The following is a 15463-nucleotide window of genomic DNA, read 5'->3' as shown; positions in this document are numbered from 1 at the left end:
GAGCCATGAAGTATGACTCTCCTGTGTTCCAAAAAAACACTTTCAGTACTTGTGTAGACTGCTGTACTGGAGAAGTGGGAAGTGCCATTTTGATCGGTGTATAAAACCAGCCTGATTCATCAGGGATGAAGCCACTGCCTCCTCGTAGTTTTGGGTTGGAAGCGGACAGAGGACTAGATGAGTATGTGGGTCCTGTTCAGCAGATCAGAGTAGGTTGGCCCAAGTGTCTTTGTGTCCTTAGATGTTGAGTGAACGTAAGTCACTGTTGCAAAAGAAGATCATAGCACTGGGGAGTAGTTCAGTTTGGAAGGGACCTTGTGAGGTCTCTAACTAAACCCTCTGCCTGTGGCAGGGCCAGCTATAGAACGGGCCGCTTTGTGCAGGCCTTTATCCTAGAAAACCTTCAGACCTCTAGACTAATCCTAGAAAGCCTCCGAGGATGGAGACTGTATAGTCCCTCTGGGCAACTTGTTCTACTGCTCATTCAGGACATGTCTGGTCTGTAGGTTAAAAATTATGATTGCCTAATGTGAAATGCTGGTCTTGAAATGCAGAGAGATTTGCTTATCACTTTGCCATCGATTTCTGTTTTGTCAATGAAGTAACACTGGATTTGCTGAAATCAGTGCCATGTTGAATGTTTATCTTCTCACCTGCTTTGTGTGCAGTCTGAAAGAGATTTTCAGTTTGGGGAAGAGAAGAGGAGGGATGGCCAACAATATAATCAGCCTTAGAGCAGAAGGCGTTCTTGCTGTAATTAATGTACTGTTCTGACAGCTGAAACACTGGAAAATACAGGTTCCATTTATTTTTCTATGTGGTTGTGTATTGGGAATGTTGTCCTCCGTGATAACCATTGTTTCTTTTCACAGAGGAGCACATGTACATAAAGGTAAACAGATTCCTTCTGTCACACCAGTATTTGGACCTGAGGAAAGTACCAGGGTTTTTCCAGCTTTTCTACAGTTTTGATTTTGAGGTAATGAAAGAATTACATCTTTAGATATCCACTAATTCTTCAGAAAATAATAGAAAAAAGCCATTAAAATGCAATGAAATCTTATTCTAGAGGCATCTTTTTTGTTGTTTTATAATGGAATTAGAAGTCTTATTTCTGGGTTTCTTTTGTTGGTTTCTTAGTGGTAAGACATAATGAAATCATTAATTGTACTGTGTGTGCTCTGTAAGCACAAGCAGTATGTTCTGCCCTAGCTAGCTTACATTCATATTTGAGTTTAGATAATTAATGTTGAGTTTGACTGAGATATTTTAGAAACAAAGTTCCATTATCAGTGCATATTTGGGCTACAGAGTAACTGTTCCTGATGGATGTTATTGATTAAATTTGATAGGGATGAAAGTTGAGAAGTCCAGAAAAAGCTGTTAAACACTGTGCTGGCACTTCCAGGGAACCAGTTTTTTTGTGTTCTTACGAGCAGGCATTATTTCGAAGTGTCTGATGGTGGCATTTTTCTTATGGCTTCTAGTACAAAACAGAACGTGAGTGGATTCTCCGATTTCTTGGAGAAGGGCTGCGTGATAAACATTGCTATGAGCTTTATGACTACCAGAGGATTTTCCAGGTCATTCTTTCCTTTTTCAACAGTCCTTTGTGTGATGAGAGCTCCCAGGTAAGAATTAAAAAAACAAAAAACAAAAAAGACCCAAACATACAAAAGTTTGCATGGTTTGGAGATCTTAAACAAATGCAAAACAGAAAGGAGCAGTTAACTCTTCCCTTGTCCTCTTCAAGATCTGTTCCTTGTTGATCCTTGTGTATGTGTGGAGGGGGAAATAATCGCTTATGTCTAAACTGGAGTCACATCCTTGTCCACTGAAATTGGAACTGGTTCCTGCCATCATGGAACCTCACTCAGTTGCATCAACTGGTGGTCTGGCTCTAGTCATATTTCTACTGCTTCGTGGGAAATACTGCACATACGGCAGTTTTGCTCATAAGGTCAGAGCCTTTGCCTTTTTAGGTCTCCTTATTCCCTACCCAGCATGTTACCTGTACAGTGCTTTAGCAGGAAGAGGACTCACATGCCAGAAGCCCTCGTGTTCATAAGCATCCACCCTGAGAAATCCAGTCTGTTAAAAGTATCTCGGTTAGGTACCAAAATCTTGGACAAAAAAGAGAAAATTGTCTTGCTACCTTAAGACTTCTTTTTAATATTAGCATCTGTGTGTATGAAGCCTTGAAATGAGAATGTTTTTTCTTCCCTGGGGTTGCTAAGAACATGCGGTGTTTGGTAATACTTTTTAACTTCAAGTTGATCAGATTCCAGCTACCAGTCAGATTGCTAATTATGCCCTTCTGAAAGGTTGGTAATAATTAGATCCTGACTATATTCTAATTTTGTAAAAGGACAAATTATATTTTCTGTTTCAGAGTCGTATTCTGGAGATATTACAAAATGCTGCCCGTGTCACCAGAGCTGCCTACGAGCTGATTCAAGATCACAGTCTCCTAACCTGGATACTGCACATCTTGGAGAAAAGGTAACTAGGGGAACACCCGTGAAATGGGAACAATTTTACTGTCCACAATAGAACAGTTATGCAACTGAGTATGAAAACAAGGGTGACAGATATGGAGATGGCCTGTCAGTGGTTGTGACATTTGGCACCTAGGATCATACTGGCAGAACCTGATGAACTCCAAAGCATTCCCTTGTTTTTCTAAAAATAAAATCAAGATGCTTTGAGGTTGTAGTAGGAGGGATGATGGGGGGTGGGGGCTTCATGCTTTTGATAACACTTCCTTGAAAAACTTAGAAAACAAAATGGCATCTTATTTTAGCATATGTGACTCTTTAATTTCAAATACTCACAATTCATAACTTGTCATAGGGCCTCCTGCACAGTAATTGGCACAATAATGAATTTGAGTGGTCTATAACATTTCTCCCCTAGCCTCTCCCTCACTTATGTGCACACATACACACACACGTGTGCATGCATGCACACACACAGAATCTCTTTTGCATAGATTCCCCTGGCAGGTTCAAGCAAGGTTTCAAGATCATCTACAGTGCGATTGGCCTGAACAGGTTCTCAGTACTGCTCCCCTGTCGTACACCTCTCTTTTGTACAGTTTGGTACATTTGGAAGTGAAAAAGCCTGGATTTGGCCTCTGGCACCCTGTCCTTATTTTGTGATTGTGCTTTTGAGAAGTATTGTTCTTTCATCCTGTGTACAAAAATGAGATTGCTCCCTCCTCCTCCTCCTCCTGTCCTTAGAATAACAAAGTAAATATGGCTCCTGATATTGTGCTGTAAGCATTGCTGTTATTATGTAAAGTCTTAGGAACATGAGGAACCAAGCTGTCTGAACAGAACTGCTCTAAAGAAATGGTGGCAATGGTTGCAATCTAATGGGATGCTTGGCAGAGCTGTGTAACGAAAGGTGCAAGTCAGACATTACTAGTCTCATGCAGGGGCCGCGATACACTGCTGTGTTTCCCTGGCTGCAGCATGGCAAGAGGAGGGCAGTCATCAGGGGCTTCAGAGGGGTGAGCTTTCATGCCCTGATGGGGTTCTGGCTGAGAGGCACCTATTGCCATTCATGGCTCCAAAAGCACACTAGAATATGGTCCCCTCTAGGTGATGGAGTGGTTCCTGGTTAGGCTCTGACTTCTGAATGAGTGTTTGCTTCTTTTTTGTTTGTTTTTCAGGTTTCTGGAAAACAAGCTGTTAAATAAAATTATTTCCTTACTTCATACCCTGTGGCTAACAAATTTAGGAGGCAAGAGAGAAAGCAAGAATCAATCCCAGCAGAACAGGAAGTTTCTTCCTATTCAGCTTGTAAATGAATTTCTGTACGTTTTGATCACATTAATCAAACACATTCGGTAAGTTTTTTTTTTTCTTTTTTTAATCAGTTTGCATCTCATTGTCTGTCCAGTTTGAAATTTATTAAGGCTAGAAGAATTTCTTGATCTCTGGTAGTTTAATGCTTTTTTTTCCCCTTCAGTCTGAATGTTTAGTAGCAAATTTTGATGAGATTTCTTTGACTGGAAGGTTTAGCTGTTTAAGTATGTGGGGAATGAAATAACAGCTGATGCAGTTACTATCAAGTTCTACATCCTTAATGACTGGCTATTTTTAAGCTGCTATGTCTTTCATACTGTCTGAAGGTTTAGACTTTCTGTGTCTGCACCACACGTGCAAATTGTAGGAGGAGAAGCTGTGCAAAGTTCTACATGACAGCATTAAGAAGCGCTCAGTCTCTTCTCTCCAGGTCTAGAGCACTTAATCTGCGTAAGCACAGCAGTTGCAGCAGGGATATAGTAGAGAGCAAATGGGTAATCAGTTCTGTTTGGGTTCATAATAGCACCTGCAGCTTTTTGTGCAGACAAGTGTTGCCACAGTCTGGAGAAGCTATGTTTATTTTTATTTCCTCAAAATTTTGAAAATTCATGTAAGATAAAGAAGCATAGGTAAAGTTGCAGACCTTTGGCCTTTTCCTCGTGTGGCATCTGCCTTTCCTACTTATGGGCAGCAGGGCAAAGACTATGTTTTATGGTCTCTTCTGCCAAACACTAATGGAGCAAAGCACTGGGGATTCAGTGGGAATTGAACTAATTATTACTGGCATCCTGAGAAACAAAAGTATATGTCTAGAGAAGTGCAGGAGAAAACTATAGGAAGAGACTGTAAGGAGAAAAAACCTGTGCTAATTTTATTTTATTAATTAGCATGCAGAAAAATTCATGGCACTTTTGTTTTCTTTTCACAGGACTAATTTAGATCTAGCCAAACTGACTGAGTTTTTCAGTACATTCAATTCTGTGCTGGAATATCGTGCTATAGTGGTTGAGGCCTTCAAAGAAATGAGCCGGTTCACTGTGAATGACAGTGTTCTGTCAAACAAAGAGATCCTGCTGCTGCTGCATAAGTGGAGTGTCATCGAAAAAGACCTGCAACTGCAAGAGGATGTGCAGACTCTTGCTCAGAAATACCAAATCAAGGAATTGCTTAGTAAGTACTAAAATATTTTGAAAAGTAATGTTGTTAAGGCTGTTACAAGCTAAACACTAATAACTTTTGTTGGGCAATCTGATGTAGCGTGGGGGAAGAGGACTGTAAATGGAAAGCCATTTTTCAGGTCTTTGTTGTAGTGATTTCTAACTTTAACACAATCCTGGAAGCTTTGGAGGAACAGTTTTAAAAAGGGAAAGAGCTTTAAAATTAAGCTTAATTGCAGATCTAGTGTCAGGCCTCAAAAAATTGTATTCTTCTATGTGTGGATGGGGGATCTGAAAGTGAAATAAGAGTAAAAACCGTCAGTAAAGCAAGTGAAAATGAAATCGTTGATTTTTCTTATTGTCATCAGTGTTGAAAGAAAGCAAAAGTACATTTGGACTTGTATGACTTCTTTTGTTATCTCTGTGAATAAAATGTGCAAGGAACTTTGTAGTGGGAGGTGTTAAACAGCACTGGTTTCCCGCAAATACAACTGCTCTTGGTGTCCATAAACACTTCTATAGGTTTCTTTAAGTATTCTGTATCAGTTAAACTAATTATTAAATTCTTACTGTGTTTCAGGGATACTATGAGAGCTTCAGTTTTTCTGAAGTTTTTCATACCCTTTTAGTGTCTTTCGGAGGATTTTTAGAGCTACTATAGCGATGTCTGTAACTTACTGTATATGTGGTTTTTAAAAGTTACTCCAAGCCTCAGAAGCTTATAAAGCAGTTAGAAAAATGGATCCTTATCTGAAATTTTGTTTCTAAGGTAACAAGTCAGGAGTTGACCCCGTCCCCCACAGCGCCCGGGAAAAATGCTTAAATGCATTTAGTTCATTTTAAGCTGCAAACTGCAACATAATTGACATTTCTGATAATTTTCTCAATGACTCCTCAGAAGCAGTTTGCCATAAAATGTTCTGTGTGGTATGGCGGTGGCAAAGTGGTATTGCTGTTGGGGAGCTTTGCTGCTCCCCATGACACGGGCAGCATCTAACGGAAGCCAGCTGGGCGTTACAAAGTTTGGCTCCCTGTGTCTTCCCTTGGGGTGCAAAAACTTGACGTGTCCTCGGTTGACAGCACCTCAGGAGGCAGACACATGGCCAGGATGTGGCTGTGCTGGAGGAAGGCCAACTGCACTGCTTTACCCTGCACTGTTCAAAAGCAACGTAGCTGTGCCGATACCTCCTTCCGTAGGCAGGTATGTTCCGTGCCTTCGCTAGCCCTGAGAGCAGCGGCTTGAGTGAGGCGGTGTAAATAATGTAGCCTTACGGGCAAAAGTGTGTCCTGCGCACCTCTGAAATGCTGCCTTGGCTTGGCCGGGCTGTGGGCCAGGCAACCCGGTTCAGAAAAGTTTCAGCCTGTGAGTCACTGGGAGCTGCCTGTAGCCCTTTTGCTCTGACATGCGTAGGCTCAATTAGGCTGCCAAATGAGGCTAGCACTTATCTTTTTAGCAACTGAAGCAACACAAGATACTGTCTTTCTTGCATAGTTTTGTACCAAGAAAATCCTTTGGAGTATCTGACGTTTGTTTTGGTGGCGTTTTACAGAAAATATTAAAGAAAAAAACAAATCTCAAGCCTCATCTCATGCATATCATCACATTCGGAAAAAGAATGAGATAGAAAGAGAAGATGACACTGCAGCAGACCTGAAAGTCTCTGAGCTGGAGAAATGCAGAGGTCATCTGAATTCCATATTTGCCCACTGGCAGCCTGTTTTCTCAACGCCACCTACCAAATGTGGAGGGGAGCCCCTCACGTCTGCTGATGTTGCGGATGAAACAATTGGTCTTACCTGCGCGTCCACTTACATAGTGACTAAATGGCTCGTAAAATCCATGGTTACGCACAGCCTTAATCTACAAAATGTTTCATTAACTCTGCGGTGGCTACGGAATTGCATCTTGCCACACCCAGCGGCAGTGCAGGAGATGCTCAGGGATGAGACACTGAGAAACGACATCTTCAAGTTTTACACCCAGGTCTGTGAGGCCAGCAGTGGGATGGCTGGACTTTTTGAAGAGCTCTGTTTGTTCAGTTTGATCATGCTTCACCTAATGGATGCTCAGGGCCTGACCAACAACAGCTTTCATGAACTTGTGAAAACGTTGTGCCTGTCAGCGATGACGGAAGAGGATGTGAACAAGAAAGGTAACTCGCCTTTTCCTTTTTGCTCACGTGACAAGGCAGTAATTTTAGAAAGTAGGTAATTCCATGGGGGTTTCTTAATTCATCAGTTTGAAGTTTGCCCATGCCCACCGGTGCTCATAACTACACAAGGTAAAAGCTGTGTCTCCAGTGGTATGGGTACAAGGGTTAGTAGCATAGAACAAGGTCACACTGTAGGGGTTTCTAATCATACAACAGTCATACTCCCTCACAGAAAACTTTTTTTTTTCCTAGGACTAACATGGAGTTCAATGAAGTATAAAAGATAAAATACCAAGGGGAAAAATAGTCTGCAACAAACGAGTCCGTATGGGTATGGGTTCTGATCCATACGCTGTTCAATGTTATCATTTGATAGCAAAAGCTACAGGTCAGATTTCAAACTGAAAACGGTCAGAAGGTTGTTCTAACAAAAAACTGTTTTCTTTCCTTAGTGTGAGGAGGATCATTGGCTTTGTATGGGCAAAACCCCACAAATTTTCCATCTTGGAAAAGTTAGGAAACCATTTAAAAACATAGGTCTGGCACTAAAATGGTTTGGTTTTGTATTATTATGTGGAAATAGAAGACTATCTGTCCTGATTTTTCTCTTATTTTTTCTTCCACAGCTGTTTGTGTATTCCTGACTTCTGTTTACATTGGGGACATGTGGCTTGGAGCACAGCAGCCAGATATGTTAATAACCCATGTCAAATTGATCTGCGGTAGTACAGATGAGAAATTAAACAATGATGACTTGGAAACTTACAAACAAGGAGAAGAAACTATTATGCGTCTTTGCAAAACCCTTTACATGGCTACATTGAGGCAGTAATTCAGTGAACTGACACTAAATCTTCATTGTTATATGCTCTGCCATCATTGCTGCAAGCCATGAAACCCTCCTGAACTGTTCTCCATACAAATCTAACTTGTTTTGTCACAAAGATCAATATTTTATTACTGTATACAAACTCAGAGTGGGGAAATTTTATTCATCATCCCTCAGTGGAACACAGGCTATAATTTCCCTTTCCTTGAACAGTATGGGTTACTGAATGTTATTTTATATCAATTTTTATTACAGATGTTTTTAACTTTATGAAGAATCAAAATGGACTGATTAGTGCATTGCCTATGGACTGTATTTCAGTTCCCATGTAGTTAAAAATCCATCCTCTCTCCGATATAAGATGGGGAAAAAAGGCTGCACAACTTCACCACAATGTGGTATAAGTGCAAAGAAAGAACAGTCAGAGGTTTAGCCTCAATGACTTACTGTTTCCTGAAGAACACAGTTTCTTTCATAATACGATACTGAAACCAGTATCAATAAAAACTGAATGCTGGAATCATGATAGTCTGGGATTCTTTTTCGTTTTGAATTAATTAAAAGCATTTATCTCAGAGCTGGTCTGTTTTTATTCTCATTTCTGTTTTGGTTTGGGGTCTTTTTGTTGTTTTTTTTTTTAATTAAAAAAGGCCCTGACCATCACCACTGCTGGAACTTGCAACAAAGACCCATCTTCTTCTCCACTCTTAAAAGATGAGAGATAGAACTAAACCCCAAATGACTTGCTACTTATTGATTATACATGTTTTTGTTGGAAGTTCTCTGTGAAATCTGATAAATACTTCTTGAGTGTGGCCTTAAGGGCAGCTTAACATACCATTCCAGGTATGCAAACATACAGAGCCTGAACTTGAACCTTTGATAGGTAAAACTGGATTTGTTAAATTGACTCATGAATCTGTGCTGTGCCTAAGTACTTGGTACAAATTCTGTACAGTGGAAAAATCAGAAATGCACACTTTTTATGATGTTTATGTAGTTTGTGGTTTTTTTGTAAATAAATAAAAAAAAACATTAGATGCAAATAATGAGTGCTTCTACATATAAATATTTTTGTCCTGAAGAAGCCATAATATCAATATCAAGACTTCATTTAAAAATAACAAATATTTCTTGAAAAATCTGCAAGCCCATTAGAGGTTAAATTTTGTCACATAAAATCCCTAGGGTCTGACATCAGGAAGTCTTTATGATGAACAGAACTTATTTTACTTAATTAAAAAACCCCCACAAATCAACAGGCAAAATCAAACCAAAGGAGTCCCAAAACAAAAACTGTCTTCCCGTCTCATCTAACTTGAAAATAAGACTCATGACACATAGAGGAGTTTTTCAGCTGTCTTGAGGGACTGCGCACATCTAACAGTGGTTTATAGTATGATTTGCTTGAGAGAATTAAAGAAAGGAGGTGAGACCATTCAACCAACCTGACAGTAATGCAGAAATATATCTTAACTGGCAATAAATTAATTTAAATTTCCCCCCAAATGAGTCTGTTTTGCCCGTGATGGTAACTGATAAGCAAGCTCCCGCTCTTAAGCCTGACCCATGAACTTTTTCATCTTGTTTTCCCCCCTGTCCTGCTGAGGGGTAGTGAGAAAGCAGCTGGGTAGGCAGCTGGCAGCCAGCCACGGCGGACCCAGCACACCATGTAATGGGCTGTATGTGGCCCCTTCTGATCTCTTAATAAAGTAACAAAATCCAAATGCTAAATGCCACAACTTGGTTGCTACAAACTGTCCGACAAGTTGCAAGCCCAGAATGGTTTTGGGTGTGGGCTTGCATGCCTTGCGAGAGCCTTTCACATGCCCTTTGGCCCGTGTTTGCTTTAAAAAATAAGTTGTGTTTATACAATTTATTTATATCATGCAACTGGTACATGCAGGAGCAGAATTCATGTGTTGGAGCCTAACCAGTTGGAAGAACGACTCTTGAGCGAGATCTGATTCTAGAAACGGGTACAGCAGATGCAAACAAGCATGCTAAATTACTTTATGCTTTTTCTGTGCTGTTTGCACACCGTGGTATTTTGCTCTGTGGCTGGAAATGGTGATTTCTGAATGCAGTTTTGTCACTGCTAAAATAAGAAAGGTAACTTTCAAGGCTGTAGTGGGCTTTAGCTAATGAGATGCACAGTGCCATGGAGGTGGAAAGTAGGAAACGGTGACAGCGATTAGGGCCAGTCATGCATGTCGGTAGGCTTTCCTTGCAGCAGTGCATCTAAATCCTGAGCAATGGCGCACAAATCCGCCCTAAGGGTTCATGCTAAAATGATGATTTTTCTGATGGCCTTAAGTATTCAGAAAGGCCCAGCAGTGAGTACTTTCTCCTCAACTTGTAACATTTTGTTAGTGTCTCCAATACTATGCTATATTATTGCCAATATACTCCAGGTTGGGAGGAGAGGATTGTTCATACACACTCACTTTTCCTTTTTTTAAATGGTAGTTTGGGAAACAGAAGGAGAAAATGAATGCAAATGAGCTCACAATTTACTAGTCTGTCATGTAAAGGATACGTAGCTCCTGTGTGCTTATCAGTGAAGACAACGTAGCTGTGCATGTGGGAACTTAAAAATAAGGCTTCATCTCTCGCTGCCTCTGAGCATCAATATATTCTAGTAACGTGGCAATGGAAGGATTATTAGGAAGTCCTGGAAATAATGGTCGAGTATCTTTAAAAGCCGTAGATGGTTAGCAGTTGAATGATTTGTATATGTGAATTACTGCCAACATATTCAAAATGCATTTTAATAAATTCTATAGATAAAGTCATTATTTTAAGAAATTAGACTTGATTAAAATAAATTGTGAAGAGCGTTTGGAAATGGAAAACTTGCTCCATATATGGGCCTATGTTTTAAAACGAGGAGTTCTACTATTTAACGCATTACTCGCTCTGATGCTGTTGTGATGAGACAATGCAGATGAAGCTCCAGAGCGCTCTGCAGCAGGCCCAGCAGTCTGGGCTGCCCTCACAGAAATCGTTGCCAGGACAGGCCTTTTAAGCCATTTACTTAAAATTCACAAAACCTCAGTGAAGTCAACAGCCCAGAAAACATACTGAACGTACTGCTTCCTGTTGTCCCTGGTGTATAGACCGTGTACAGCTTGAGTTGCAGGTGGGGCTCCTCAGGATTTGAAATGGATCTCAGCAAGAGGCTGCTGGTGCCGGTGCCCAGACAAGGACATCTGAGATCTTGGCAGGAGAGGACTTCACACAGCGTGAACAGCGGGGCAGAACTATGTGGCTTTCATGGAGGCAGCGGTTTGGGGTAACATTTTTATAGAAGTCAACTACATCTTTGAACCAGCAGCATGAACTGATCTGGGTCGCCCTGTTGGTTGGTGGATGCAGCCCTTCAACCACCTGTGAATGCTGCAGAGCGTAGAGGGAAGGCCTCTGTTAAGGGAGGAGTGGGAGGGAAGGGGAAATGAAGTGCTCACTGTGGAGAGCAAAGCACTGGAAGGGCCTTGAGCTGGGCATGTATGGAAATGCCACAGAAGGAAATGCCTTTCTGTCTCCCCCGCTCCCCCTCTCCCAAGTTAGGTGCTATAAGATAGGCTTGCATTTTGCATATTATTTATTACTGTATATGTATTTCATGCTATATACATTCCATTTCGAGGTAATCTGGGGGTGGGGGGTGGGGGGAAGGCTTTTCAGTGGTTATGTACTTTGAGTCATGTTCCAGTGCAACTAATGAAGGACCACCAGTTGTTACAAATGGGAGTATTCACATCTTCCAGAAATCCCCTTGGAATCCATGCATAGAGAAGAGGATCCTGAACAACAGGGCGATACAAGGCTGTCGTGAGCTGGGGAGGAGGGCGCTGGAGCAGGCTGCGCCGGCAGCACAGAGCTGGTGCGGGAGAGATGTTCTAGCTCAGGGCAGGCGGATGTTGCAGGAGGGATCAAAGTGCAGTTGCTGCATCCATGAGAAGGAAAATAGGTCTAGATGTTGGGTCCTCTTCAGGCTGTCTTTGGTGATACTGTGTGATTGCAGCAGGAGAGCTGGTGCCAACGGGGGAGCCGGTTCATGTCTCCTGCGGGAGCTACCCGAGCTCTAGCAAAAGGTAAAGGTATCTAAGGGGAGGGGAAGGCTGTTGTGGCCACCTGAGTTGCCTGGTGGAAATGGCTGGTTCTCTGATATGTCTCTGTCCATGTTGCACCTTCAGTTCCTGCAGCCTTTCCTCATTTTCTCCATCTGCCCGTGACTCAGTCTGACTCAACAGACTTTACACCTTGACAGGTTTCCAAACCCAACACTAGTAGTAGTCAGTTTGCTCAGAAAGCAAACTGCAGAAGTGTTTATCTCGGAGATCAAAAAATTTGAAGATTCAAACCAATCCCAACGCAATACAAACACATGCCTGGTGGTCTGGTCTGTCTCTTCTGTTAAAGGCTTTTTTAATGCAGCCCAACCCACCCACTTTCTGGTAACATCACAGCCCACGTTCCCTATACCAGCATAAGGCTGCGCTGGCAGCACTTCACCATAGGAGCTCTTCCTGCCTGCTTGGGAACGTGGAATCTCTTCAGCTTCTCCTCAAGTTTCAAATGAGTTTTGTGTTGCCCTCAGCCCAGCAACTAGCTATATGCAGCCTTACATCTATTCCAGCTCTTGCTGCCTTCCTCAGCCCAACTCTGCAGTCCTGGTTTTGTGCTTCCTGGAGCTCTTAAGGGTTCCTCACCCTCTCATGGACCTTCGCCTGGTTCTGCCTGGGTTTGGTGGAGCTCCACAGGTGAGGAGAGGTGGAGAGAGCAGAGGCCCACAGAAGGGGGAAGGAGTGCAAGTGGCCCTTCTGACTCTGGTCCAGCTGAGCTAAACCCATCCTCTCCACCTCACCAAAAAGCTGCTGTGGCCTTCACGGAGGACTGTAGCTTCTGTTAAAATATTTGTCAGCCCCAGCTGAAAGCAGGCAACCCGTGCAGAAATGTGACGTCATATTTGTGGTTTTGCCAGCATTTTCCTTTGATATAAAAGACGGTAAACACACTTCTCTTTGCAGATGCGTTTCAAGATTGTTCAATATTAACCGGGGTTTTTTGATCTACCATTTCAAAATGGAAGCAAAAAGTAATTGGTTATTGGTAGTGAAATTGTATTTCTGGGCAGTAGGTAAAGCTAACGACTTCAGTAAGACACTCATTTGAGATAATTAGTGATGTCATTAGCCTTTAAAGGCTGTTCTAGGTAAAACAGTGTTTTTAATAAATTTTAAGTAACCTAACTATTTTTTCAATAGAAAAGTAAATAAAAAGCATATTCTATCCTTGAGGGAACTGCTGAGCTTTAAGTTAGTGAAGCAAGTTGTAACCCTTCTAAAAGCAAAGTTCTATTGTTGACATTGTGCATGACATTGTTGCTCATTTTTCAGAGGATGACCGAGTGGAGATGTCGCCAAGTTGCAGCTGATGAGTGTGATCTGAGGACAGAGCCAGAAACAGATGACTTGTGGCTCTCACGAAATATAAAGAATATTGGTTATGCTGCCTGTTCAGTAAGATCAACGGGGTGCTGCTTGCTTCCACAGCAAGACAACCCAGTGAAAAGTGATGCAGCAGAGACACCCCTGAGGATACCAGGACTTGGTGTGCATTCAGGTCAGCAAGGCAGAACTCTTTACACGACTTGGGGCGTAACTGGCATAAACTTTCTGCTGGAGGAGTAAACCTGCTGTCAGCCAAATGGCTCTTGCTGAGAACTACTCAACCGGCAGCACACCTTTCGCACCACGTAACTGGGAGAGGAGTCTGAGGCTGAATCCTTGCTTTAAAAAGAGAGAGAAATTTTACAGTCATCATGATCTAAAATGTTGATCTAAAATACTGATCAGGCAACTCCAGCCATGTTGCTCAAATACGGCCCTCAGGACTTCCTCTTAAGCATCCAGGATTTTACAGGTTTGTCCTTTGTTGAAAGACATTTTTTCTTCTCCTGAACTCATTCAGGTTTGCGGTGCCAGTGTTTAATAGGCAGTCACAGCACTGAGCTTTTTTCTCTGCAGTCAGCAGAACTGTACTGCTGGATTTGTTTAACCTGTTCCAGTTTTAATTCAGGCTCAGATCCTTCCATGAATGCCAGTTTCATCTGAAAGGGAGGTAGGTGTTTGAGAAGCAACCACATCTGAATACGGGCTACTGAGAGCATCGCAGCGAGGCTGTTCACCAGTGGAACTGCTTTCTTCTATCTGGTTCCCTACTATCACTTGTCTGTAATGTGTGGAGAGAACAAAAATGTAGTTATCAGGGACATCTGTCTGGAAGACAGATAGCAGCAGTTTCATAAGGAAGTACATTATCAACATTTAAAAAAATATGGAAGACGGTTCTTCTAAGACAAAAGACATTGAACCCAGCACGAGAGAGACTTGTGGACTTCAGCCCTCTTTATCCGCCTTGAGAATCACATCCTTACCTGGAAATGGAGCATGACCGACAGCAAAAGTGCAAGCTGTGCCTGATACGTGGTGACTCCCCCTTTCCCCAGCAAGATGGGACCTTCAGTCCAGCCCTGAAGCTTGGTTCTTTAGCTGGATTTTTCAAGAGGGAACTAGAAACTTTGCTATGACCTGCTGTGTACTGAGGGTGAAGGGAACTGCCAAGGGTGTGCCTGGGGAAGAGAAGAGGGATAAAAGCTTTATGTGACTGTGAACGGGTGTCACTGGGGGCAAGAACAAGAGGGACGTATGATATTCGGGATTCTCTGACACTGGGGTTGGGAAAAGGCAAGACAGCTCTAAGGGCTAGTGGGGATCTGAGCAAGAAAATGGGACAGACCTAAAAAGGGCTGGGTAGGACTAGGGTAGAAATTTCTAGTGTACAAATGATAATGATACAAAGACGTATGGTTCTGCCACAAAAACTAGTTAGTGGTGGGGTGGAGGGGGCGATGATATGAGGGCAGCAGAGTGTACCCTCCTCTCCTGAGCCTCCTTCTCCCTGAGCCTCCTTCCCAGCAGCTTCCCAAACTTCACCCTTAAAAAATGAAAAGCAGATGAGTCCTGGCTTAGAAGCAGAAAGTTCCATCCAATATGGCTGAATGCAAGATCCCAAGTACAACTGTGTCCTTAGGGCTTCAAAGGTGGGGAGGAAAATTTTACTGGGAAGAAAAATGTAACCCAAAAGTGAGAACGAAAATGGAAAAAATTTGAACAGTCTTATTAATGTCTGGGAGCCATGGCTTCAGAGATGAGAAAGAAAACATCATTGACTAAAAGCTAGTGTTTCAGTGGCTAGATAAATGTAACGACCAAAATCTAAAAACTAAGGTAAGGTAAATGGGATGGAAAAGAAAATAAATATTTTTAATAATTCTTTGGAAAAAGGGAAATATAAACTTCAGAACTTCAAATTTTTATTGATTAATTGCTAATGAAAGCTTAAAATATCTGTGCCTGACAAGACTAACACAACAGGGGTTTTGCTTAAAAACCAAAACAAAACCCTGAAACCTCAGCAACAGGCCCGGCACAGGCAGGCAGATTT

The 15463-nt window shown here is 42.1% G+C and overlaps 1 protein-coding gene across 1 annotated transcript in view; it reads left to right on the top strand.

Annotated features, from left to right (window-relative positions):
* URB1 (URB1 ribosome biogenesis homolog) overlaps positions 1-8528 on the top strand; it is a 53582-nt gene extending 45054 nt beyond the window's left edge. The window contains exons 33-39 of the mRNA XM_056329855.1: positions 873-979; positions 1488-1631; positions 2393-2502; positions 3677-3853; positions 4741-4982; positions 6520-7122; positions 7749-8528. Coding sequence (XP_056185830.1) covers positions 873-979; positions 1488-1631; positions 2393-2502; positions 3677-3853; positions 4741-4982; positions 6520-7122; positions 7749-7954 — 1589 coding nt within the window. The 3' untranslated portion in view covers positions 7955-8528. The remainder of the gene's footprint in view (positions 1-872; positions 980-1487; positions 1632-2392; positions 2503-3676; positions 3854-4740; positions 4983-6519; positions 7123-7748) is intronic.
* Positions 8529-15463: the final 6935 nt, after the last annotated feature.

Source organism: Falco biarmicus, chromosome 2 (genome assembly GCF_023638135.1).
Source record: "Falco biarmicus isolate bFalBia1 chromosome 2, bFalBia1.pri, whole genome shotgun sequence".
NCBI classification, from domain to species: domain Eukaryota; kingdom Metazoa; phylum Chordata; class Aves; order Falconiformes; family Falconidae; genus Falco; species Falco biarmicus.
Note: the sequence above shows the minus strand (reverse complement) of the source record. Positions and strands in the feature narration are given on the sequence as shown.